Source organism: Piliocolobus tephrosceles, chromosome 14 (genome assembly GCF_002776525.5).
Source record: "Piliocolobus tephrosceles isolate RC106 chromosome 14, ASM277652v3, whole genome shotgun sequence".
Classification (NCBI taxonomy): domain Eukaryota; kingdom Metazoa; phylum Chordata; class Mammalia; order Primates; family Cercopithecidae; genus Piliocolobus; species Piliocolobus tephrosceles.
The window spans coordinates 17,142,000-17,168,849 of record NC_045447.1 but is presented as its reverse complement, the minus strand read 5'-3'; the positions used below and the strand labels follow the sequence as shown (position 1 = coordinate 17,168,849).

At 53.3% G+C, this 26,850-nt stretch overlaps 1 protein-coding gene across 15 annotated transcripts in view; it reads left to right on the top strand.

Annotated features, from left to right (window-relative positions):
* Positions 1 to 26,850, top strand: part of DAB2IP (DAB2 interacting protein) — an 85,824-nt gene that overhangs the window by 23,907 nt on the left and 35,067 nt on the right. For 4 of the 15 annotated variants that reach the window (XM_023223723.2, XM_023223720.2, XM_023223721.2 and 1 more), the window contains exon 1: positions 13,278 to 13,768. The exons of 5 other annotated variants lie outside the window; for them this stretch is intronic. In XM_023223723.2, the coding sequence (XP_023079491.2) occupies positions 13,590 to 13,768 (179 nt within the window). In that variant the 5' untranslated portion in view covers positions 13,278 to 13,589. Of the gene's footprint in view, positions 1 to 9,607; positions 9,628 to 11,577; positions 11,598 to 12,082; positions 12,104 to 13,277; positions 13,769 to 13,824; positions 13,846 to 18,819; positions 18,945 to 19,654; positions 19,739 to 26,850 lie in introns of those variants that run through there. 6 more of the 15 variants (XM_023223724.2, XM_023223731.2, XM_023223732.3 and 3 more) reach the window with 6 other exon arrangements.

The following is a 26,850-nucleotide window of genomic DNA, read 5'->3' as shown; positions in this document are numbered from 1 at the left end:
GGGTTGTAAGCTAAGATTGAGAGGAAGTCTCCCCACCCTAGTTTCACCTGATGGGGCTTGCAGCACCTCCTGCTCAGCAAGCAAGGAGCTGGGTGGGAAAGAACTGACACCTGTGCAATGCAGACACTTGGAGCTGTTGTTTCATTTAGAGTACAGTGTTTTCTCCATAGAGGCCCTGTGTGGATGAAGACACAGAGCTGGTTGAAGATTGGGCCCGGGGGCAGGGCGGAGAGGAGGGCGCATGGTGAAGATTTGTCTGCCTAGGCTGGGGAGCCCACTGGAGGTGGAGCACTGGCTTAAGGCACCTTGGCCCTGCCCATTGCGGCTGGGGGACCTTGATCAAGGTACTTCATCATCAGTCAAATGGGGCAGGGAGCCCTGCCCACTTCCCAGGGCTTCTCTGCGGGTCTGCCTGACAGTCTTTCTGCCTTGGGAGCAGCAGAGCCTGGGCCCATGTTGGGGATGATGAGGATGTTGATGGTAACGAGGATGGTGACAGGGACAACACGGGGGATTGTTTACTGAGGATTCCCTTGTGCTGGCGCTTGAGATGACACACCCTTGCTGTGTGCTGTGTGTCCTGCCGTCACGGCTCCTCACTGGACCCTGCGCTAAGCCCTAGACTTGTCTCTCTGTATTCACCCTTGCTCCCCTTTCAGTCCGTTCTCTGCCCAGGACTCACTTGTTATGACTCAGGTTCCTTCCTGTGGACCCTGAGTGGGCAGCACCTGACTGCCTTTCCAGTTGCACTTCCCCCACCCCTCCCCATTCCCTGCCCCAGGAGAGCTCCAGCACACATCTGTGGCCTTGTTCCCTCTTCCTGTCTTCCTGGAACATTCTTTGTCCAGATACCTGTGTGGCTTGCTCCCCCACGTCATTCAAGTGTTAATCCAACCACCCGGTCAAACACAGCCCCCTCCCACCCTCCAGTCTGGACCCGGCTCTGCATTTGTCCCCAGCTCTTGAATTCATTTGATGTTATTACATACATCGTGTACTTTTCCCACACTAGACTGCACGCCACATGCGAATAGAACATTTATGTCTTGTACCCTGATGTGTCTCTGGCACCTAGAATAGGGCCTGACAGAAAGTTGGTAAATGAACAAACATTTAATTGTACCCCATAACGTGGACACATTGCCGTCTACGTTTTACAGATGGGGAAACTAGGCTCAGAGAAGAGGTGGATTTACTAGCCCAAGGTCATACAGCTGCAGCGGGACAGAACCTGGATTTTAACCCAGTGTCTGTGGCTTCTGAACCCTGTCTCAGCCAGTAGACGGTCCCACCATCCCAGAATCTAGGATGGACAAGAATGGGAGGGGCCCAAAAAGGTGGGTAGGATTTTACCCTGGGGATTGAGGGGTGAGGTCAAGGAGGGGGTGAACCATGGGGGTCTGAGAGGGCGAGGGGCAGGTCGGGGACTTCAGTGAGGGTCAGGACAGGGAACCCTTGCAAGACAGTCTCTGAGGAGAGCACCCCCCAGCACCAGCCACTCCCAAAGACCAGCTGCCTCCAGGCTTCTTGTGCTGGCTCTGGTTCCTGGCACGATTTCTGTTTCCCAGAGGAGCTCAGGCCTGGCCCAGCTTCCCAGGGTGGAGAAACACATGGTGAGTGAGTATGTGTGTGTGCATGTGTGTATGTGTGTGTGTGTGTCCAGCCTTGCTGTTTGCGTTACCGTCACGTCTTCTTAATCAGCCTATTTCTGGGAGCGATGACTTCATCTCCTGTGATTCTCGACACAGCCATTGTCAGGCATCCATGGAAAGATTGGGCCTGGCAGTGTCCATATTCCCCTAACGAGCCAGGTTAGGAGACCCAGTTGGCGGGTCCTGGTCTGACCTGGCTCAGGTGCTTATGGTCAGGTCTGTCTCCAGGAGACTCCACTGCCCAGGGTCACCCTTAGATTTGGCCTCTTTGACCCTGGGGTACCCAATGCAGCAGATTCCAACCATTGTTTCCTGTGTGCTTCCTCTGTGTATGCTCTGCTGTGGGCAGGGGACAGGGAGCAGGGGACAGTCACACCAATCCCTGCTCTCAGGGGCTCCTGCTGGCTGAGAATGCAGATGGGTCAACAGACCTCACCTTAGAGGGTCTGTGCTTGAACAGAGAAGGGAGTGAGGACTCCACCAGGGCTCAAGGAAGGCACCACTGAGTTGGTTGCGCCACAGGGTGAGGGTGAAGGTTCCCTTAAGGGAGGGAAAGGGCTGTGGGCACGCCAGATAGTTGGGTATCACTGGGCGCGGGCATGGGGCAGCTGTGTGTTGGGCCTGGAGAGTGCAAGGAATAGAGGGGAAGGTAGCAGGAAGGCAGCAGGGTGTGGACTTGATCCTGAAGGTAGCTGGGAAGGAGTTTAAGAAGAGATGGGACCTAGATAGATCAGTGATTTTAGAAGCAAGTCCTTGGCCGTGTGTAAGGGTAGATATGGAAGGGTATGACATTGGGAAATATATACAGTATTTGATTTCTTGGCACACAACTCCTGAAATCCTTAGATTCTCTGAAGTGACGTCTACTTATGTGCTAATGAGTTGGCTGATAGCTGGCAGCCCCTAGGTGGCTTCAGAAAGGGGTCACGGAAAAGACCAAGGCAGGATTGAAGGGTTGGAACTTTCAGCCCACCCCATAGCCCCTGGGGCAGGGAGAGAGGCTGAAGGGTAAGTTAGTCGCCAATGGCCAGTGCTTTAATCAGTCATGCCTATGAAATGAAGATTTATAAAAACCCAAAAGGACAAGACTTGTGGAGCTTTCAGATAGCTGAATGCTTGGAGGTTTCTGGAGGGTGCCTAGGGAGGGCTTGGAAGCTCCACGCCCCTGCCCACGTACCTCTACCTGTGCATCTTTTCATCTGTATCCCTTTATAATAAACCGGCAAACAGAAGTAAATGTTTCCCTGAGTTCTGTGAGCTGTTGCAACAAATTGATCAAACCCAAAGAGAGGGTTATGGGAAACCCAGTTTACAGCCAGTCGGTGGGAAGCGCTGGTAAACCAACGCGGGGCTTGCAATTGGCATCTGAAGGATGGGGGGATAGTCTTGGGGACTGAGTCCTCAACCTGTGGATCCGGTACTATCTACAGGTAGATGGTGTCAGAACGGAACAAAATTAGAAGACATCTGGCTGGTGTCTGCTGCCCAACTGATCGCCTGCTTGGTGTGTGGGGACCACCCCTCCCACCCGCACCACATCTGATGTTGGAAGTGTTCTGCTTTGTGAGAGTATAAAAGGAGAGAGGAGAAACTTAGTTGGGTTTTTTCTACAGAACGTGTCTGGGACGGGAGGAAGAAGCTGGCGACTGAGGGCTCAGCCCTGTATTCCTCTTTATCTTCAAGGGGAAGGATCTCTTTCCCCACCCTACTCCCTCATACTGTACTTCAGGAACTGGTGCCAAGGCCAGCCGAGCTCAACCAACTGCTAGGAGCTCAGGTCCCCACCCTGGAATGCTGGTGGGCTGGGGACAGGAGGTGGAGAGGAGTAGGGATGTGGGGTGGTCTCAAAAATATTTTGCTGCACTTACTGCAGGCGTATGTATAGCTTTGCCTGGAGGCAGGGGGACAGTTGAATGAGTGCCAGCAGGATAAAGTGCTCTAAGGGGTGATAACTTGTGTCCTGCTCTTGGCCTGGATGCTCATTACCCCCTCACCTCCATTCCCCATCTGGGGATCCCTTGGGCCCCACCTTGGAGCAGAGACACTGATGTAACAGTTGAGGCTCCTGAGCTGCTCTGGCTGCGGTGCATCTGCTTCCCAGCATTGTGGCCTCCAGCAGGTGACTTGCTCTGTCATGAATTTTAGTTTCCCTCTCTGTCTGATGGGGACAAAAAGTGTAACCATTTCCTAGGATACTTGTGAAGATTAACATGTGTTTTAAGAGGGAGGCTTAGCAGAGTGCCTACACACAGAGGTGCCAGCATGCCTTAGCATGGCAGTGGGGGTGTGGCAAGGGTGAGGGCAACTGTCTTCACCATCATTGCCAAGGCTCCCTTAGGATTCAGAAAACCAGGGATCAGGGGAGTGAGGAGATGTGATGGGAGGCCCAGCAGAAGAGCTTGACTGGCGGAACAAGAAAGAGACTGGGCCCTCCTCTCCACCACTTTATGACCTCGTCTTTCTGGGCCCAAAGAAATGGCGAGAAAAGGAATGTTGGGGGCCCCCATTGCAGGGGCAGGTGAGGAGCTAATGTATCTGTTAACACTTGTGTATTTCCTTTTCCCTCACAGCCGAGAATCAGCTGCTTGCCTCTCTCTTGGGCAGGCATCCAGCAGGGAAATGCTTTGAAGGGAGCCTTCCCAAGCTGAGGGTAGCCAGGCTCTCCCACCTCCATCTCCTTCTCCCACACAGGGCTCTCTGCCTTCTCCCTTGTCCCTGAGCCACCACCCATCATCCTTTGCATGCTTTAACTGTTCCAGCTGCTCAGTGTTGTCTTTTTTTGTAAGAAAATAGTCCAGTTCAGCAAACATTTCATAAGCACCTGTTGTCTGCCTGGGTCTTTTTTGGGCTCAGGGCATACAGGGGATGGTTAAAGTATCAACCCAACTATCACTGGGGAGAATATTAGGGAATTGTTTTGAAAGATCTGAGTGCAAAAGCAGCGATCCCAGGGCGCGAGGCCCTGAGTTCTAGGCCCTTGTTCTCCTTTCTTCCCGTGGGACTGTGGACAACTTATGGTACTTCTCTGAACGTCTGTTTCTTCAACTCAAAACCCAGGTCAGTCTGTTGATGCCCCTGGTTCTAAGAGGCATGCTGTGATAAGTTTTGGAGTAACTTACCCTGTGGGCTCATCAGTTAGAGAGGTCTCTGCGAACTCCAGTTTCAGGCCATAGTGAGAACAGCAGACCCCAGAGGGAGGAGTCTGGTCCAAGTTTGAGTCCCATTCCACTGCAACTTGCTAGTTGTATGAATTTGGGCCTGTTCCTTAACTCAAAGACTGGGTTTTCTCAGATGTGAGGTAGGCATTGTGATATGCCTGTCAATAGGGAACTCACGGGTCATATTAATGTTACTGAGATCCTCTTAGATACAGGGCCTGCTCCATGCCAAGAACACATCCCCAACCCTCCAGAGCTCCTTGTATCAGAGAGGGGCATTAGTGCCCAACTTCAGAGGAGCCAGTGAGCGTGGGGAGGACTGCAGCTGGCCCAGGAGCTCTAGAATGACTTCAGATGGGCTGGGAAGGGGCTCCTTGATTTCAACATGCACTAGTGTGGAATTCTATCTTGCTTTATGAAGAAAATGTTTGCTAATGATATTGATAGTGTAAATGAAATTTGGGGAGGGGGGACAGCCAGGGGAAAGGGTTATTTAAACACACTTCAAAGAACACCCTATTCCAGTATTTAAGCAGCATCATTTGCATATGTAATAATTGTGCTAATTATAGGTGGCCTCATCTGTTAACAACAAGTTTGCCTGGTTGCGTTACATTATTGTAATCACCCAGTCATAATTCTCTGGCATGCTTTTCACTAAAGATAACAACAATAGTAACAGTGCCAGTCATTTTTTAGTCCTTTGCTCTGTGCCAGGCTTCCTCCCAGGTACTTGACAGTCATCAGCTCATTTAATCTTCACAACACCTCTGTATCCCAAAGATTCTTATCTCTTGTGTACAGAGGATGAAACTGAAGTACAGAGAGGTTAGGTAACCTTCCTGGGCTCACACAGCCAAGAGCCAAGGAGGAAATGCCAGCTCACAGGCTCTTTCCACCGGGTGGCACTACTTCTCTGGGGACACTTGACATGTGTTCTCACCCTTTATCTCTAAGTCTTCTGTTTCTCATTTGGTCCTCTCAGAAATCCCCATTTTGCTGAAGAGGAAGCTGAGACCCTAGGAAAGAATTTGGGGCTGGGCAGGAGGTGAGCCCAGGTCCCCTTAACTTTTAGGACAAAACCAGCCCCAGCATACCCACCTGCCTTCCTGCAGTAAGGGATGGGGGGACAGCAGCCCCTCCATGTTCTCCTCTGAAGTTTTGAAGGAGTCCAGCCTTGAGGAGGAGGGTGCCCCTCACCTCTGCTATCAAGTGGGGTAGGCCTGGCCTCTCCATCAAAGAATTTATAAGTCAGTAAACAGGTGGGAGGACTCTAGCACGTCATTAATTGCTTTACATACGTTGTCATTACATCAGAGGTAGTATATGGATGGCTGGTGGCCAGATGTATCCCACAGACAGGTTTCATTTGACCCGATGGGGTAGAAAGGTTTTATTGTTTTGTTGGTTTAAAATCAGTTACCAACACTAAAACATTTACCTTAAATATTCACCTGAAAATCTAGATTTCTGGCTTCTTTTAAAATAGATGTGGCCTCAGTGGGCCTACATTCCTATAGAGCAAAGAATTGGTTTCTTCAGTTCACCTCAGACTCCTTTTCTCCCTGGAAGCCTCCTCTCAGCAACCCTGGGAGGTGTGTGGGTGTGTGGGGGCTTGTGGTGTTCCCCTTCTACAGATAAGGAGCCTGAGGCCCAGAGGAGACCGGCTGGGCCACTCCAAAAAGCTGTTGGTAAGGTCAGGACTTGAACCTCCATCCTCATCTCCACCCTGTGTGGTTCTCACTCCACCTTGCTGCCTCCCAGCCATGTCAAACCCCCACGGGCCGCCAAGGAAAGAAAGAAACTTTTCACAGGCCTAATGACTCAAAAATAAACAACAGTAAGCCTGAAGAACTGTTACTATCTCCTTCCTCTCCCTTTCCACCCTTCCCAAGGCCGGAGGGGACATGGGAAACCTATTCATTTAAACTCAATTATTTTCTCGAAGACAGAATGGAACTGAATTGGGTCAGCGGCTATATTTGCTGTGCTCAGCTGTTTTCCTGAAACAGCATCACCCACCGGGTCTGTTGCTGGGCCCTGCACTGCTAGGCTCACCAATTATAGCTCCATATTGGTAGCCATTCCTGGGCAAGCTTGGCTTAGGAAGAGAGGAGCCAGTGAATGGAACCTATCACCCTCTCCTTTTTCACCCAACAGGCTGCAGGAGCAGGGTCCCTGGGCCAGTGTAGGTCCAGGCTGTGGTCACCACCTCCAGGGACCTAGGCTTCAGGTATTAGACATTTAATGTCCAACACCCATCTGTAGGGGAGGTACGTCTGCAGCAGAGTTTCTGCAGATGAGGAAACTAAGGCTTAGAGAAATGAAGTGCTTGTTGGAGAGGCAGACCTTAGAGTCAGACACAATTGCCTTTCTAGCTCTGTGACTGGGAGCAAAGAACCTGACTGCCTTGCTCCTCTGATCCCACCTGTGTAAAGGAGGCATAATTTGACATACCTCACAGGACCGGGCTGTCCGGTTGTAGATGGGTTGCAGTGTATATGCCAGCAGCCTGCCCAGGGTTAACCCTCCTGGCAATGAGAAGTGTGCACCATGTGCCAGGCACAGAAGTTGGTGGGGACACAGATCTCTGAAGAAGGATATGCTTGGACATCCTCCTCTCCAGATACCTTTTCTGATTCCCTGCTCCCAAACTGGAAATGTTCCTGCAGTCTCTCTAGGCCCCGTATTGGGCCAGGCCCTGCCCTGGACACATTTCACCATATCTTCTGGGCCCACAGCCTGTTATATATGGTTTTTGTTTGGTCTTAATATTTGTGTACCTTCCCTTCTCTACTAAACTACCAGTTTCCTGAGGACAGACCTTGTTCACCTGTTTGGTTCCTGGTGACACTCCCTTCCCAGCTGGGTGGCCTTGTACTGGTTGTTTAATCCTGGTGCGCATGTTTTCACATCTGTAAAATGGGAACATTGATCTCTCCCTCTGGCACATGTCATGGTGAGGAGGTTAATACCACACGTGGCAGCATTGTGCCAGATGGCTGTACGGAATGGAGTCTAGAGAAACATTGGGAGGAAACCAAAGCAGAGGCTGCCCCTCTGCCATCCTTGAAGTAGGGAATATGTAAGGGAGTGGGGCATAGTGATTATAAATGCTGTCTTGTTATAGAACTGCTGTCTGGTTACATGGGGAGGTGGGAACACAGTGGTGGCCAATGGGCTTCTCCTCGTCTTCTCCAGCTTCTTGCTGCAGAGGGCTGGACTTGCCCCAAGAATGGACTGTTCTGGCTTCACAGTAATCTCAGATTGCTGGGGCTGGGGCTGGTTTGGAACCTATCCACAACCACTGACCTCCAGGCACCCGGGTTGCAGTACCTGGCATTAGATCTCTTCTTTTGGCAGCCATGGGGTCTGGGTGTACAGCAGGATCTCCCTGCATTACCCCACATTATTATTGCTGGTCTCAGGATTGGGGAGTGTTTAGGGAGACTTGAGTTCCCTGACCTTTCAGGAAGCATGCATGTGAACATAGGTATTGGACCTGGTGTAGACATGGTGTGGTGATGGCTGGGCCCTACTCTGGTGGGGTGGGAGCAGGACTTGGAGACTAAGCAGCAAATGACCTAGCCACAGACACAGAAATGGCTCTGGTGGGAGCCCAGCTAGTGGCACTGGACTCTGTGGGGGCCAGGGCTGAGGGCACTGCCCAGGTTGATCCCGGCATCTTGTTCAGCAGAACCAGCAGTCACAGGCTCATAAACTGTAACCGTCCTCTTTCCGTTGCCTCTTGGTAGCATTCAACCCCTGGCACACTGTGCTGGGTGTTGCCTAGCACTTGGCACTGTGACAACCAAGAAGGAAAAATGCTGACCATGTCTCACTACTTGTTCGAGTAAATTTACTCTATATTTTTTAGAGATGTCGCATGGGTGGGAACTTACCCCCACTAAATGTTTTGATGGAAACATTACATTTTTGGAGTGAACATGTGTCAGCATCACTGTGGGGAAAAGGTTTCAGGATTCTCTGCCAGCCGAAGTCATCGCCGTAAGACACTGGTTGGGGGCCTGGCAGGTGGAGATGATGTGACCGGGCTGGTAGTGGGGCAGAGGTAGCCAGACGGCGGGAGTCCAGCTGGCTGGTCTGGAGGGAGAAGGGGGTCTGAGCTAGGGGAACTGAATAGGTGGTGAGGAGGAAGGGAGTGGGGAGGCTGTGGGCTGACAATGTAAATTAACCACCCACACAGCTCAAAACTAGGTGAGTGGGGAGCTTGAGGGGCAGGAACAGCGAGCAGAGGCTCTGAAGTGTTGAACACTGGTACTGGTAACTCAGACCCGAGGGACAGTCTGGGGCCAGATTGTTGAGGGTCCTAGAATCGCAGCTCCCACCAATAACTAGCAGTGTGAGCTTGGGCAACTTGTCCAAGCTTTCTGTGCTTCTGCTTCATTTTTACTAAAAGGTAGCATGGATACCCACAGCTTATGGCTCTTTGGAGAATTAAAGGAGATAATGTCTGTAAAACACATAGCAGGTGCCAGGACACATTTGCTATTTGTTGGTGATGATAAAGCCACACAAGTATAGATGTGCTCACATAAATTAACAGCTAGTGTACTGAAACCACTTCCTGAGTTGGCCCTCAATCTAATACCAAGTTTGTTTTCTCACGTTCAGCTAAGTACAACTGGTCCCTTCAGAAGCCCTTGTGGTCTCTTGTACTTTGTGGTACAACTGTGGTCTCTTCAAAAGCCCTTGTTCATGAACAGCCAGGCCCTGGGCTGACTTTGCTACAGGGCGGGCATCCCTCTCCGGCCTTGTACCTGTTTCTGTCCTACAGACGGATCCTGAGGCAGTTGGTGGGTTTTAGCAGCACCCTCCTTTAGAAAGAGCCTCTGTCGTCTGCTCAGCCTCTAGAAAGAAGAGATGTTTCCTCTCCCAGGATTTATACATCTCTCCCCACGGGATGTACAGGTGTTGCCTGGAGGTATTCCTTGACAGTCGTGGCCCAAACTCTTGTCACTCAAAGAAATGGAAAGCTTTTTGAGGGGGAAGGGTTCCAGACTTCCCCAGAGAGCCTAGCCCAGTTGCTGAGGACATCTTCAGATCTGAAAGAAGATAAGACAGGAGCATCCTGAGCTCTTTGGAGAAGACTGCCTGCAGTGTGTGTTTCTCCATCACTCATGTATGGAGTCCCCTAGGCCCTGAGAACCAGAGATGAACAGACCCCAAGGAAGGCCTGGCAGGGTAGGCAGCAGTAGCCAGGAGAGGGGAGTCAGACCAGGAATTCAGGCAGAGAGAGGGAGAGATTGTGCACTTTCCTGTGCCTGGGGCCACTGGGAAGGCTTCCCTCAGGTGGGGGCAGTTGAGCTGGGCCTTGAAAGGTGAATGAAAATTAGAAATGGAGGCAGGAGGAGAACCTCGTGGAAGCAAGGGTGTGACTGTGAGAAAGGCAGGGCATGCATGCGGAAGGGTAAAAAAGGAGGCAGGCCTTGTGACTATTCCCTGTGATAAGGGTCATGTATAAAGGTGAGGAGTGTGCAGGGACAGGTGGGATCTACTGATGGGCGAGGCCCAAGGCTCTGGGCTTCTTCTTTGGCCGCGGGAGATGCTGAAACCAGGAGTGACTGGATCAGGGCAGCCTCTGAAATTCCCCCAACTACACATGGCCAGGAATGGTCACTGTGTACTCTGTACTTTTATGTGTTACTAAAGATGTTGCTGAAAGGAGCCTGCAAGCGGTTATGCAGACCTCTGAGCAGGGACTAGGAAGGAGGGCACAGAGGAAGTGACAGCAGACGGCTGATGAGGGTAGGAGACCTACTGGAGATGGACATATGCTGACCCTCAGATGCAGGCTCATTTCTTGTTAGCGCGTGACTCCTTCCTGTGAGAGCTGTCATGCAGAGGCAAGGGCCCTGTTATAGGGCCCTGTTTTCTTATAACAAGATATTATAACAGTGTGGATGAATCATCAGGGGATGGCTTCTTGCCTGAGGGAAATCTAGGAGGGCTTCCAGGAGGAAGGAGTATTCAGATTAAGGAAGGAAACAAGAGGGGACTAGTAAAAGGTGCAAAAACAGTTGTCTAGGCGTGAGGCACACTTTCAGATGTAGTTGGGTGAACTTGAGCAAATGACTTAGCCATTCCAGACTTGATTTCATCTATAAAGTGGTCGCAGTATCTGCCTTGCCTGTTTGTTGCCATGATTATGAAATCAGTGGGAGCAGACCTGGCTTGTAGCCAGCACCCTGGAGAGAGGTGATGCTCAGAGGATGCACTCTGCTTTCCCCTTCCTTGTTGGCTTGGCTGCTCTAGAGCCAAAGTGGGCTTCTCTGGCCGCAGGACCTCTCTGAGACTCTATCTTCACCTTTCCCCTGCTAGAAAATTTTATTAAGACATTGGATAAACAGATGACAGCTCTGAGGGAAAACTCGGAAGGAAGGGGACAGGGCACTGTAAGTGCTCTTCTGCCTGGGAGCCTTTTAGGCAGTAGGGGGAGCTGAATAGCTCTTTGGGCTTTGGAGGTGTGGACTGATGCAAATGTGGGCAGACGGGTGGTGTTGGATCGCCTGGCCTGTGTGCACAGCACAGCTGAGCCTGGAGCCTAGGGCCCAGTAGGGGATGGAATGAGTCAGGGACCTTTCAGGCTGGGGGGCTGCTGCTGGGGTCACAGTAAAACCTCTTCACCAGTCCTGCAGTAACCCCAGACGGTATCCTGCCTGCCTGTACACAGTAGGTGCCTGACACAGCCTGCAGCTTAGTAGGAGCTCAGTAGTTGTTTGCTGAAACACCAGAGCAGGCTGCAACTGCCAAGGACTGACCTGGGGTCTGTGATGCCTTAGGGTGGAGGATGGGAGGAGCTGGGCAGGACCTAGGTAGGACTCCAGGGGGTGGCTCTTGTTCTTCCACTGGCTTCTGTTCATATTTACATCAGGAGGCTGTGCAGCCTCGGGTTCCTGGCCTCAGCTGCATTAGCATCTCTAGCTGGTGGCTGTAAGGGAAGGAGGTGTGACGGTATGATACCCTGCATGTGGTAGAGACTCAGTAAGTGGATACCATTGCAGTGGCTTCTCTAGTGGGGTGGGCAAAAGGGTGACCCCAGGCAAAAATACCTGGTTGGCTGGGTGTGCCCTTCCCCTAGGGGTTTTTGTTTAGGTGAGGGCCTGGTAAGTGACCCAAGGATGAATCTCCAGGCCAGCAGGTGGGGCAGGGGTTTGTCTGCCCACAGGCTTCTGGGCGCACTCAGGAACCTGGGCAGCTTACACAGCTCACCAGCCTGTCTCCTCCTTCGCTGCACTCGACCTTTCCCTTCTGTCCTGCTGGACTAGCCAGGTGCTTTCCAGAAGAGAAAACCCGGGACTGCTTCCTGGGAACCCAGTGCCCTTCCCATCTTAGGCTGTCTAGTCCCAAGTCGGGGTGGGGAGTCGGGTTAGGGGATCATGGTAGGCAAACCCCTGGCCTTGTCTGGACCTCAGTTGTGTTCACTTGTTAAAATGTTTGAATGGAAATGTGGGGAAGGGAGAGCCTTTGCCTTGGTTGGGTCTCTGGGCTGTGCTGGTCTAAGCCCAACGAATCCAGGGTAGGGCCAGCGGGACCGAACTGGAATGCGCCGCGGGAGCCAGGCCGCGGGCGATGAGGGACTGGCAGGGCCGGTGGGGACCCAGACTCGCACGAAGGTAGGGAAGGGGTTGCAAGGCAGAGGCCCCCGAACCCCCGCACCGGGGCCTGCGCATCCGTCCCCCGCTCCCCGCGTGCCCGATGCGCAGCGGTGGGTCGCTAGCGGGAAGTTCCTGCAGCTGGGGGCAGCTGGCCGCGGAATGTCACCCGCTGCCGGGCCTCGAAAGGGCTGGGCCTGCTGCTGTGGGGTGGGTGGGCGGGCCCGGGCTGGGGCTGGGGCCGGCCGCTTCCGGGCTGGACAGGGTTTGGGGCGTGGCGCAGCCCGACGTTAGTCCGGATTGCTCTGCGAGTGGTGCTCGGGTGAGGTTACCGTGGCGCGGCCCCAAATCTTTTGGTTCCCCTGCGCCTGCCTTCCACCGCTCTGGCTGACCTGGCTCAGACCAGCTTGAAAAATGCATTCATTCAGTACATGTGTAGAGTGCCTACTTTGTGCCAGGCTCTGGTTCGAGGTGTGCTGGGCTTACCTTGGCGTGCAGGTCCCTGTTCTCGCGGACTGCACATTTTCATGGTGGGTAAAAGAAACAAACAAGATGGCTTAAGGGTAGTTCTGTGGAGAAAATGAAGCAAGGTGGTAACTTGGGAGATGGTAGTTGCCCCTTTAGCAAAGAGATCAGGGAAGGCCTCTTCCTGGGACGCAGGTCTGAGACCAAAAGGAGGAACCAGCCTTGCCCACCGAATGGCAAATACAAAGGCCCAGAGGCGGGGCTTGGGGCAGGAGATGACCCTGGGTGGAGTCAGCATTTTAGGGGAGGAGCCTGTCAGGACGGCTCCTCCCTCTTTCCTGACCCAGAGCTCTGTGCTCAGGCCTGCACCCTGCCCAGAGGCCCTTAGAAGGAGACTTGCGGTGGCTGGAAGCGGGAGTATTTCTCGTCTTCTTGGACCTGGAGGTTGCGCCATGTGGTTACCTGTATGGAAGACTGTAATTTTCCACTTGTTTCCTGAAGGACACGGAAACCTTTAGATGTTGTCATCACTGTGTTTGTTTAAGTCATTTTTGAAATTTCAGCTTGGAAGACACAGGTTCAGCACGTGCCTTTCGGGAAGGGCAAGCCCTCCTAGGCTCACCTCTTAGATGCCTGCCTGGCCGGGAGTCCTCCTAATCTGTCCAGAAGAGGTGCCTGGGTGAGCACCACCCTTGGGAATGGGCCTCTGTGGCCTTGGACTTCTTAGTGACAACTTCGGCAAGATCCTGGGCCGGGCTGGAGGGGCTGCTCACTGGAGACCTGGCCATCTTTGGAAGCCAGATCTGGCTCCAGAGCCTCAGGGGTTGCAAGTGCCCAGAACCAGGTCAGCAGAGAGGCCTGCGCTCCCACCACAAAGGTCTGTTTGAAGTTCTGTGGGAGGGAGGACAGACACCACAAGGAAACTTCCTCCCCAGTGGGTGGGTCTCCAGCCAGGTATGGGGTCAGACAGGCTTTGGATGGGAGTGGGTTGGGCTGGAGGGTGAGGAGCTGTTTCTCCAACAAGGGCTGGTCCCAGAACTGAGTCCTCAGTGGACAGGGCTTGTTGGTGTGCTGTGAAAGTGCAAGGCTTGGGGGACTGAATGGGGGACTCCCTCGGACATGGGAGGAAGAGTGAAGGTGGGGACTGGGGTTGCTAAACTGGCTTCTCCAGGGAAGCAAGCCCTGCCCTCCTGGAGCTTCCAGCCTTTAGGTGGGGAGGTGAGCTGGGGAGGAGCTTTAGGGCGCGGCTCAGAGACGCCAAGCAGGCAAGGTTGTGGGGCACCTGAAAGGTGGGCATCCAGCAGCCTGGCTGTTGACCTAGGCTCAGGGAACCAGCATTTGGTTAGGTGGGCTGTGAGGAATGGGCCTTGACCCTAGGCTGCGGGGCTAATGAGGGCCTTTAGCCAGAAGTTCCCAGCACAGGTGAGGGGGAAACTGCCGGTGCCCCTGTACCCTCGCACTCTCCCAGCCCTGCCTCTCCAAGACAGATTTAACAATCCACGTCTGTCTGTCTCTCTCTCTCTCTCTCTCGCTGTTAGTATTGCAGGAGAGAAGCTTTACTTCTAAAACTTTTATTGATCCAGACACTAATAAAAAGTAAAGGTTTTTTTTTTTCTTCTTTTCTGCTAGAGCAAAGAATATCAGATCCCTAAAACAAATTTGTTCTCCTCCTCCCTAGATCTGGGAGGGAGGTGTGGGTTGGCCTTGTTCAGATCTAGCCTCTTCAAGAAGCCTCCCTAACTTCTCAGGCCTGCAGTCATCCACCTGTTCCCCAGCAGTTAAACGAAACTGCCACATGTGCCTCTGTCTGACCCCAGAAGGCTGGGGTGTCACAGAAGCTTTCCTTCCCACCTGAGGCCCCCAGGGGCAGGGAGAGATGCCATGGGAGGCATTCAAGACCTGGCTCTTGATTTCATGTATGTCTCTCAGGGTTTGGGGTTTGGTTCTTTGGCTGCCCTGGTCTTTGTTTTTGCATCTTGATTTCATCAGGACTTACTGAGCTCTTGCACCGTGTCAGACCCTCTCTTAAGACACAGAAATACAACACATAGAGCTTGGCTACACACAGCTTACCTTATGACAGGAGAGGCAGATAATAAGCGGAGAAAAAAAGTGATTCCCAATCGAGTGAAGTTCCCCTACTGAAATGTGAACCAGGGATTTCTGTCTGCTTTGTTCAGCACCTGTCTTCCCAGTGCCTAAATAGTGCTTGGCACATCATTTGCACTTAAATATTTGCTAGCTGCATGAGCAAGATGCTATGAAGGAAACAAGCCAAGTGTTCCACCGGGGAGTAATGGTGGCAGGGCAGGACCTGTGTAGATGGAGCAGTCAGGGAAGGATTGAGTTGCAGAAGATGCCAGAAGCCCGCCAATTTGCTGTTTGAGTGTGCTGGAGCAAGAACTCCTAGCCTAGGGAGCAGTAAGTACAGCCCTTGAGCAGGAAACAGAGACTTTGGTGTGTGTGATGGGGGGCGTTGGGTGTTGCTGGATGAGGTCAGAGAGTAGGTAGGTCATGATTGCCAACGTCTTTCACCTGGGGAGCAGTTCACATTTATTCAGTGCAGTGGGGAATAATTGAAGGCTTTTAAGGTGAGGAGTTCAGTAATCTGATATGCGTTTCTGAAGGGTCCCTCTGACCCCTGGTAGGGGTAAGGGTAGGGGGAAGCCCAGTGGTTTGGGAGGCTGCCTGGACAACAGGCTGCCTGGGAAAGATGGAGAGGAGTAAACAGGGAGGTGGGATTTCAGAGGAGGTAGCAGGAGGATTTGAGTTGGATTGGATTCTGAAGGCCAGGGAAAGGAAGGGCTCCTGGCTTTGCTACTGAGGCTCCACGCTGGACATTTCAGATGTGAAGTTCCGTGAGATGTCCCGGAGGCGCTGTCAGGCCGGCATGGAGACGCGTGGGTCCGGAGCTCAGAGGAGGAGAGGGCTGGGAATACACTTTGGAGTCATGAGCATGCTGGAGGTATTTAGAGCTATGGGAGTGGATACAATCACCAAAGGAAAGTGTTGTGCTAAGGAAGAGTGTCTCTGAAACAGGCCTGAGGAGCTCCAGCACCCAGAGGAAAGGAGGTGAGGTGCTAGCAGCCTGTGAGAACAGAGGAAACCTGGAGCACGGTGGCCTGGGTTCAGGGGATAGTAAGGCACAGAAACTGCTTAACTTTGGCAACATGAAGGCCTTTGGTGTCCTCAAGGAGACCCAGTGGGGTCGGAACAGACAGGTGTGTTGAGTAGGAAAAGGAGTTGAGAAGGTGGCGGGGGCAGCAGTGAGCAGAGAAGTGCGTGAGGACCCAGCCAGCCCAGGCTGCTGAGGAGGGGAGGGCCGGGGCAGGGCCTGAGTATTCTCTGTCCACGGCGTGGGTCTACCACCAGCTGACCCAGGGGATCTCAGCCTGGAGATTCTGATTCAGGAGCGCCGATAGGCCCCCCCCACAGTGATCTTTCCCAGCTCCCTAAGCCCTCTCCACCTACTCTGGAAAGCTCACTGACTGTGCCGTGTCACTTTTTTGGACTCAACACTGAGTGTGTTGACCCTGGTTCCCCCCGTCAATCCCTTTCCTTACCCCAGTCTCTGTGGGTCCACACAGAGTATCCTGGAGCCTGTTTTACCTCAAGTATCTTTCCCAGAGCAGAGCTAGACTTCCTTTACACCAAGGGCATTTCTCTGGAAGGCTCCTTTATGTGTTTGGCTTCTGGAGAAGTTTGAGATTTTTTTCACAATATTTTGGTGGCCAGGAACGCTAACCCTCATCCCCAACCACCCTGCCCCAGGACTTTGCTGGCTCTGGGGAGGGTTTAGAATGAATCGGCTTGAGGGTGCAAGGTTGGCACACATAGCTGGAGATAACCTAATGTCTGCTGGACCCTTGGTGGGTTTCAGTGTCTGTTGAATGAATGGCACTCAGATATTTGAGTTTTGGGTTCCCAATTGCTTTGTTAACTGCTTTTCCTGGTTAACCAGTGTTTTTACATCTGTTATCTGCAGAGAATAGTGTATTACCTCATTTTATACATGAGGAAACTGAGACTCAGGAAAGTTAAAGGACTTGTCCAGCGTTCCACAGTTGCTAAATGACACGACCAGAATTGCAGCCTGGGCCTGCTAAACCCCCAAATCGGGCCTCTCCTTACTGACTAATCCTGGGGGTGAGGTATACCATAAGCGGGGAGGTTAAGGCACCCAGGTCTCCTACTGCCTCTCCGGAATAGTGGCCAGATGTTCTGCCAGGGCTCCAAGGCATTCCTCCTGCCTCCCACCCACCTGTTTCCTCTGATGCTGGACACCCACTCCTCTCCCCACGTGCACACCGGATGCATTCGGCTCCAGGAAGATAGGATGAGCCTTGAACCTTGTCAAGTCTTGGGGTGCTTTCGGCAAAACCTCTAGCTTCTGTGGAGGCTGTTTCTGCAGCAGGCATGTAGGGTGGCCCTATGGCTGATGCAGAACTCCCCATAGGTGAGGTGAGCTCAGCAGGATCACATGCCGTGACCACATGTGAGCAGTGGAAGACAAACCCAGAGAGGTCTGGAGACGGGGCCCCACTGGAGAGGTGAAGCCTTATGCTTATGCTGCCTCCTGACAGCCTGTGTGGCTTTGGGTTCTCGCTTCCCTCTTGCTCTGCCCCTCCTACCCAGCAGACTTGCTTAGGCTGGGCCTGGGCAGCCGAGGCAGGCTGTTTTCAGGCCTCAAAGGATTTGGGCCACAGCCCAGCCTTTCTCAGTGTTTCTCGCCTTCTGTCCTTGTCTTCTTATGGGACGGAGCAGGGATCTGGGAGGTAGCAGATGGGGGGGTCCTGCCTGGAAATCACTGAGGGTCAGAAACTGGCTAAGAGAAAGAAATGACTCGGCCACAGTTACTGCCCAAGAGGCTAGTTTCCTATTTGTGTCTCCAGCTATCCTGGGGCTGCTTCCTTCACCCCAGCTGAAAGCAGGCCTTTGTTACCCGCTCACTCTCAGCCAGGCTTTGTTCTGTATCCTCTCAGCAATCCTATGAGGTAAATGCTATTATGTCCATTTTCCAGAGGAGGAAACTGAGAGAGGCCCAGAGAGGTGACTTAACCTGTCCAAGACCACACAGGTTACAAGTGGCAGAGTCCAGGTTTGAACACAGCCTGGCTTCAGAGCTCATCTTCTTTACCATCAGGCTGCACGTCCTGAAACTTATTTGACTTCCAGGCATCATAGAAACAGAGTGAGGGTGCTACATCTTTGAATGACTCGGCCCCTGTGGAGTTGGGCCTAAAGAAGCCTCCTGGCCTTGGCTTTTCTGACCGAAGATAGCCACACTGGGCAGGGCATGGTGGCTCACACCTTTAATCCCAGCACTTTGGGGGAGGCCAAGGTGGGTGGATCATCTGAGGTCAGGAGTCTGAAACCAGCCTGACCAACATGGTGATCAGTCTCTACTAAAAAAAAAATACAAAATTAGCCAGGTGTGGTGGCCCATGCCTGTAATCCCAGCTACTTGGGAGTCTGAGGCAGGAGAATCACCTGAACCCGGGAGGCAGAGGTTGCAGTGAGCTGAGATTGCACGGTTGCACTCCAGCCTGGGCAACAAGTGTGAAACTCCGTCTCAAAAAAAGAAGATAGCCACACACAACCTACTGTGGGCCCAGCCACTCCAGGTGCCAGAATGGCCCACGCTTCTCTGAGGGTACCGCAGACCAGGTGCTGAGACTCAGACAGTCAAGTCTCTCTTCCCTTCCTCTCCCCAGCCCACTCCTATTCCAGTAACTAGGCAAGCCCTGCCCACCCTTGCCCCAGGAGAAGCCCCACTCCTGTGGACAGTGGAAGGGCCTCAGCCAGCTTGCCTGAGTCCTGGGCTTGGAAGGACGGTTCCCCCATCTGCCTTGGTTCCCTGCACTTGCCTTTTCTTCCCTGCATCCTCCCTCTGACTCCCCGCTTTTCTCTGCTTTCACCTTCCCCTAGTGTTCCTCTCCTTTCGTGTTGTGTCAGAAGCCATGATTTCCAGTCTTCTCATCTGGAAGATGGAGGAAACCTCACAGGGTTCTGAGGCTCAAACTGAAAGCCTGGTGGTGGGGCACCTGTGACAGGTGAGACTCCTCATCTCGCCCCCTTCTTTCTTCCTAATGAAGGAGAGACACTAGAGGATGTGGAGCAGCTGGGGCCTGTGGTCCAGGTGGGAGGGAGCAGTCAGGGCCTCGTGGAAGGAGCAGGTGGGAGGAATACTCTGGCTATGATGGACCTCATGGGGTGTGGCCCAGCATTGCCCCTGACTTGCGTGACGTCCTGGCGAGCTGGGGAGTCCCTTCACCCTCAGCTTCCTCATCTGAAAGATGGGGCAATGGTAATGCCTGTCTGTGGAGTGGTGAGGAATAAATGAGACTGGGCCATAAAGCACCCAGTGCTGTACCCAGCACATAGTGCCCAAAGAGGGCCACTATCCCATCTCTTATTCTTGAGGTTTAGCTTCCTTGTTGTGTTTTTGAGTTCTTTGGGACCTTCGTGGAATTTGAATTTTTTCTATTGTTTATTGTGTCTAAAATCTTCCTCAGAAGCCGAGGGCCTCTAACCTGATCATGAGTTTTGGACTTTTTTTTTTTTTTTTTTTTCTGCTTTCCTGTTTCCTGTACAGAAAAAGGGGACCTGTACCTTTAAGACCCCAGCAGGCCCAAGTAGGACACTGGCCCTTTAAAAGCACATTACAGAGAGTTGGAACATAGCCTTTGTTGAACTAGCCATGATTAGTCCCAGCGGACAGGGCTGGAGTGGCGTGTCTGGGAGCAGGGCGGGGCTGGGCTGGCCGGGGCCAGCCAGGAGCAGCGGACAGCGGGAAGGCTCACCCGGCCACTCAGCTTCCCGAGCCTGGTGGCCGTGCTGAGGGATGGTGAGTGGCTTGAGTGGAGCTTAGAACTAGGGAGGCTGGGAAAGCCAGGAGGGAGGCAGTCTCAGGGCCTGGGGAGACCTGAATGAGCTGGGTGGCAGCAGACACCCTCAGTGAGCGACTGTCACAGGAGCTGGTCCCAGGAGGGTCTCCGGAGCACCCTGGGATGCCATCTCTGCCCCTCTACGCAGACATCCACTGCCGGCCCAGAATGTAGAAGCGGTTAGGGTGGCCCTGCGAAAAAGCGGCACACCAAGAAGAGCACTGTTGCTCTTTTTAGTTTTTAAAATGAGAGGAAGCCCAGTGTGAGTTGCTTCGTCCGCCAGGCGCGGTGGCCCCTATGGTGTGCTTCGTTGAGAACCGGGAAATGCCAGGGACTGCTGACAAGTTTTCTGAGCTGAGGAGCTTGGCCTTTGCTCTGAGTGGCTGAACCCTTGGCTGGCTGGGTGGGGCTGCATTGGGGCTTGGGGGCCATGGTATCTCCGCCCCAGCTCCTCAGCAGAACTTTCTTTTTTCTTCTCCCTTCCTGCTTCCACTCCCTAGTCCATGGGGCCCAGGCCTGCTGGGTGGGGTGGAGGCGGGTGGGAGACTGGGAAGACTGTGTCTGGGCCAGGAGTGTGTTTTGGCTCTGCTTGAATATTTGAAACAGTTGTCAGAAGCCAGATCACTTTGGTGTGGTAGCGTCTTTACTGGGCAAGTACCCATTTCTGGAAAAGTCGGGGGAAGGACTGGGCTTGTTACAGCCAAGTCTCAGTGCAGGTTGGTCTGAACCACCTTTATTACCACAGCTGGGGGCAGATGAGACCTCCTGCCAGTAGGTGTCCTCACTGTTTTACAGACAGCCACCCAGGAGGTGACAAAGGCAGGGCTCAGTACATTTCTGGTGCCCCAGGGTTCTTGTAGTTCCTTAAAAGTTGGTGCATTTGGTCATAGGATTTTTGTAGGTTTGGTGAAAACCTGAGGCATTGACGGGCAGTGAAGAGAATTTGGAGTTAGAGCCCAAGTGCCAGGTGTCCTGCTCCTCCCTTGTGCCTGTGAATCATGACCTTAGGCAAGCTGCTTGACCTCTCTGAGCCTCTGCTTCAGAGCAGAGGGTGTGTGCATAGGCGCAAACCCTGGAGGGAGTTGTCAGTTCTGGGGGAGGCTTCGTGGAGGTGGTGGCCTTTGAGCTGGGCATAGGCTGCTGGAGTGCAACCCCTTGAGCAGAGGCATGCAGTTTAGCATGATGAGCCAGATAGGGCCAAGCAGGGCTGGCATGGCTGGGTTGGGACCTGGAAACGTACCTTGGAAAGCTAGATTTTAAATATGTTGCTTTATCGGTTGGAATCCTGTGGGTCAGGTGGCAAATGACAGGGCTAGCTTAGCCTGGAGTTAGCCAGTGTGGAATGTGGGAGAAAGGCGCAGAACGTGAAGTCTGACACACTGGCCTTGGGAAGCCCCTGGAGGTGTCAGAGCCTCACTCTTTGCTGCAGTTAGCTGTGTGAGGGTCAGAGTGCAGAGCCAGTGCCCTTCCCAGGTTTGTGGGCTCACTGTGGTGTGGTGGTTGAGCAGGTACTTGAGAGCCACAGGTGGATTTGGTGCATGGTCACTAGCAGCAGGAGGAACTCGGCAGCCACACTCCTGGTTTTCTTTGACATGGTTTCTCTGAGTTTCTGCCCGTGCCAGTGGCGTGGAACCCTGTGGCTTACTGACAGCCACTTTCCTGCTGTCTTGCTGCTGCTGAACACTCCTGGCTATCTCCTGCTAGTTACAGTCTGAGAAGCAGCCGCTCTGGTGCCCCACACAGACTTCCAGACCTCAGGCTTTGGGAGGAATGAGCAGCTGACATCACCACGCCTATAGCCCCATATGCTCCTGCTGATGTAGTGGAGGCGCTCAGTGGCTATGCTGGTGGCTGGATCAACTCTGCCGAGGATTGGGATGGAGTGGGGTGCCTTAGCATAATGCATCTTCCCAAACTCTGCCAGGAGGCAAGGGCAACCCATTTGACATGGGAGGAAGCTAAGGTGCAGGAGAGGCCCATCTGAGGTGCACAGTCCTTTGGCCCAGTGCTGCTTCCTTTCACATCTTCACCTCTTGTGTCTCTCTGAGCTCAGGCTGCTAAGAATGAGGGAGCCTCTGTCCCAAGTGGTGGCTGAAATTGAAGAAATAGCTGAGCTGGAGTGACCACTGGGGCTGGAGTCTAGGGTGCCAGCATTTGTTCATAGATTTGTCCATCGCTTCTTAAATGGGGGTCTTTCAGATTCCTGCTTAAAACTGCCTGTACTCTGGAGCTTGCTCTCGAAGTGAAGGGGTAGAGCAGGTGAGGTGGTCTGGGGTCAGTTGGCAGAGAGGCTTTTTGAGAGCTCAGCTGTGGGGAGAGTCAGGAAGGATCTGCTGGGCAGAATGAAAGACAGATCTTGGAAATGTCCTGGGCCTGGGAAGAAGCCAGGAGCATCCAGAGAAGTGCTGGCAGGAAGGGCGTGCGAGAAGGGACAGAATGCCCCTGGAAGGCAGTCTCAGCCCAGCCTGGATGGCCATGGGGGCAGCCAGGGCTGATTACTGGGGCTGTGTATGGAGAGCTCGCTGCAGGGCAGGTGAGCCCTACAGCCAAAGGTGGTGGTGTCCCTGTGTTCCAGATGAGAAAACTGAGGCACACAGGTTAATTAATTTGACCAAAGTCACAGAGTCTTGTGTGTGTTTTTAAGGAACCATGCCTACTTACCACCTTCAGCCAGCATAATGCCAGGAGCTGGGGCTCTGCGGACAAATGGCTGGTCCTTGGTTGAGGCAGGAAACCTGGCCCTCAAGGATGAGGGATGGAGGCCATCCCTAGATCACCCCAACATGAATGACCCACATGGTCCCAGGAAGTAACGTGGCATGGCGCCCAGGTCTTGGGTGGCGGAAATGAGATGGAAGAAGATGCTGCCTCTGCCCCCGCATTCTGTAGGGGGCCCAGCATGAGCTAAGGAGGACTTCCTGGATGTGGAGAGCTGGGAGGAATTAGATAAGCCAGAGGGGAAGCACCTCCTGGAGAATGGAAATCCTCACTTTTCAGCTCATTTATTCTTTGTTTCATGATCATTTTCCACTTGGGTCTTGCATCCCCAGGGTCCTGAGTGGCTGTTGGAAGTATTTATGGTCCCAGGTGGGGTGCAGGCACCAGTTAGAAACCAGTCCTACTCAGGCTGTGATGCATGGGTGTGTTCACATGTGAGGAGGAGCCAGACACAGACTGAGCTCAAGGAGAGGGAACGCCAGGGTCAGGGCCTTGAAACATTCTCAGGAGTGGTCCTCAGTGGAGAGACTGGGGGAGGGTAGCGGGCTAGCACTTTTGTGGTGGGCTCTAGAGCTTGGGAGCTTCAGGATTGCTGCAGTTGTGCCTGGGGTTGGAGCCCCAGGTGCTGTGCAGGGGAGTTGGGCTCTTTTCCTGATGCTGGGGGTAGGGGGACCGTCACCCTCCCTAAACTTTCTGAGCGGCCAGGCCAAGCCTGGTAGTTTTTCCTATAGGCCAAGGAGGGCTGGAGGGTTGTCCCTGCTCAGAAGCAAGAGGGGCAGGGGCAGCTAGCCCGCAGCTCACTTTCAATTTGCCCACCACTCATCCTCGTCAATGAGTGTTCCTTGGATGCTCTTCTTTTAAAATTCAGGGCACTTCGCTGTTCTACTGAGGTTTATGAATGTTTAAAAACTGCTTTGCAGTCCCCAAAGTAATTTGACAAGTCTGACAGCTATTGATTAAAAACCCGAAATTATTCAGGCTGCAGGATGACTTGGGGGATTAGATAGAAAGTTTTTTGTTTCTTCTCTCTCTGTACCGCCCCCCCGCCGCCCGCCCCGCTGCCCCGCCAAAAAATAAAAAAAGAAATAAGACGTGGAAAGGTAAATGTGTTCCTGAATGTTTTTTTAGGACTGCACAGTTTATACGGGGAGAGAATGCTGAAGGCTGCCTCTCATTCAGGAGCCAGTACCAGCGCCCTCTGGAATCCCTGGTCTCCTGAACTTTGGCCCAAGTCACCCCAGGCAGCAGTGAGATGTTACTATTACGTTACTACAGGTGATGGTGGCAGTGTTGGTAGCAGTTGTGATACTTTATGGTCCCTTATGTTCTAGGGAGTTGACATAGGGTTTTTGTGGCTTTCTCTGAAGTAGGTCAGCATGTGAGGAAATGGCACCTAGAAAGGGGAGGAAACTCGTTTAGGGTCTGTGATAGACCTTAGATACAGCTGGGATAGAGACCAAAGACTCCTGCAGGGAGAGGAACAGGCGCTTGCTGGGGTGCTGGGCTGATTGGAGGCCTGGCCTCCAGGCCTGACCCACTGTGCGGTCGGTGCCAGGAGTGTCCCGCACTCCTGACCAGGCCATTAGAACCCCAGCTGTCACTTCTGGACTATGTGACCTAGCCAAGCCACTCCCTCTCTCCAAGCCTCAGTTTCCTCTTTAGAGAACGTCCTAAAGCTTCCAGTGAACCTTTTGGATTAACTGTCTGTGTACAGGAAAAGTTGCCCCATGAGCCAGGGCTCATGGGACCTGAGCTTGAATACCTGTTCTCCCTTTCTTCTGGGTCAGTGCTGCCTTTTGTGCAGAGTTGTTGGGAGAAGGCCACGAGATGATGTGTGTACTTTGGTAAGAATACCTGCAGCTGGCACATAGTAGGTGCTTAGTAAGTGGCTGTTAGGTCCAGGCTGCCACAGTGTCATTCATTCAGTCAGCCTGTATTGGGCACCACAGGACACCAGGCCTCACAGCAAGCACTGAGCTGCCCCGTCCTCCTGTTTCGGTTGCAGAGTGTGGACCCTCCTCTGCCAGCTCAGCCCTGTGATGTGGGAGGAAGCACAGGCTCCCAGGGGTGAGGGCAGAAGGCCAGGTGCCTCCCTGTCTCCCAGCCCAGGTCTCTCTCTGTGTATGGGGGCGTCACAGCTAGGTCTTGGTGACTGCTAGGACCTGCCCCTTACCTTGGCCTGAGGGAACCCTGAGCTGAGAGGGACCACGCCTCTGGTCCCTGTCATCCCTAGAAGACTTCCCAGGCAGGGCAGCCAACCTCTCTGCCTTTTTAGGACAGGCTGTGTCTCTCCAGGGGCCTGGGAGCCACCAGGCGGCTACATTCCTCTCCTCTCCCCTGGGATCCTAGCTGGGTTAGGAGTGAGCACTGGCCTTCTGAGCAGCCGGTTCCCAGACCAGCGGGGCAAAGCTGGGCTTGGGGAGAGAGCTCTGCTGGACATGCCAGGCAGGGCGCTGCCCTGTTTATGTCCTGTCGCTTGATTCCCAGCAGGTCAGTGCATTCATTCTGACCATGTCCAGACTCTCTCTCCTTCCAGCGTGGGCAGAGATTTCTAGCACAGCCCCTGGACCTGCCTGGCTATGACAGGCAGAAGTATAATTGGCATGTTCTGACCTGATCGGGCCTAGAGAGTCTGTTGAAGTCCTGACTGCAGAACCATCAGGTCCAGCCAGCCTTCAGTTGGGCACCAACTCTGTGGAGACAAACCTTGTCTGGGATTTCTCTTCCTTCCAGACCTGGTTGGGGTAGTGGACAGTGGCTTGGGACCACACAGGCTGGTGGGCTGGAGACTGGGGCTGGGGATGGCTGTGCTTGGGAGTCACAGGCAGAGGGGCCAAAAGGGCCCCCTCATGGGGGTCTACTGCCCACTGCTAGGCACACTTTCTTCTCCTTTCATTTCGCTTCAGGAAAGTAAGGGCTTTTAAAGAAATTTGAGGCATCCCAGAGCATTTGGGCAGATATGATTGATCCCTGTTTTGCAGATGGGGAAAACTGAGGCATGGAGAATGTAAAGAATTTGAGTCGTCGGGGATGGGAACAGGAAACAGCCTGGGAAGTCCATATCTTGTCACTCCAAATTGTCAAAAGTATGACCTATCCAGAAGTGTCAGCCTTGATAGCAGCATGTGCGTTGTTCACCACTGTTGTTCATGGCTGTGTCTCCAGCTCCTGGCATTGTGGCTGGCAATGAGGTGGGCGAATGGAACAGACCAAGGAGGCATGAACAGTTACAGGCAGTGGATGGGAGTCACTGACACCCCTGCCCTCCTGAGCCTCTCACCTGCATGGTCTCATTTGATCCTTAGAGCAACCCGTGAGGAAGGCGTGTCGTTATCCTCACTATGGATGGGGAAACTGAGTCCTAGAGAGTCAAATGACTTAAAGTGTCCAAGGTTGTATGTTTCATAAGGAATAGAGACTACGTTTGCTCTACAGCCAGGCACCCTTGACACTAGGCCCTCTGTCCTCCTGCCTGCTTGCAGCTACAGGTGCATTTTTGTAGCATTCACTTGTGTACGTGTGTGTGTGTGTGTGTGTGTGTGTGTTTAATCCCACGGCCCACTTCACTGCCTGCCTGTGTGTACTGCCTAGCCCATTACCCTGGCAGCCCTAACCATGCAACATGTCTTAAAGGGGCCTCCCAGCTCCTGCTTGCACACTTTCAGAGACAGGGATCCCACTCTCTCTAAAACCAGACGAGCCTGGCCCATTCAAGGACAGTTGTGACTGAGCTGGAAGTGGCCTCTCCTGGTCCCAGTCTTGCCCTTTGGGGCCACACAGGGCAGCTCCCTCTGAGCTTTCGAGATTTGGAGGGTGATCCTGAGCCCCTTACTTTTCCGGCCAAACAATCCCACTCTCAATTCCCCCCACCCAATAGCTGGGAACACCCTTGCTGTGCCAAGTAGGGATTTGTAATGACTGTAAGTTTTGGTTTGGGATCCTTTTCCTCCTTGGAATGAGTTTGCTGAGCTTCTGTGTCACTGACCTTTTAAGAGAAAAAAGGATCAGAGTTGAAAAACAGCTTGTGGGTTGGCTGGAAGGCTATCAGATAAGCCTAGGCCCCAGGAGCCAAGACAGTGTCCCTGTTGTTCTGCCGCCAGCCCTCACAATGAACTGCTGTTGGGCCCTGGCGCTGTCTCCCACTGCAGCTCCCCGTGCCTTGTGCCCACGTTTCCTGGGCCCTGGGCAGGGGCTGCCCCATCCCTGTATCCCCCTATATCCTTCCTTCCCGACCTGGAGTGAGTGGGTCACAGCTAGTGGGTTAGCTGCCGTGGACCTTTCCCCCCCCGCCCAGCTGCCGTGGCCCTGTCCCCCCCGCCCGGCTGCCGTGGACCTTTCCCTCCCGCCCGGCTGC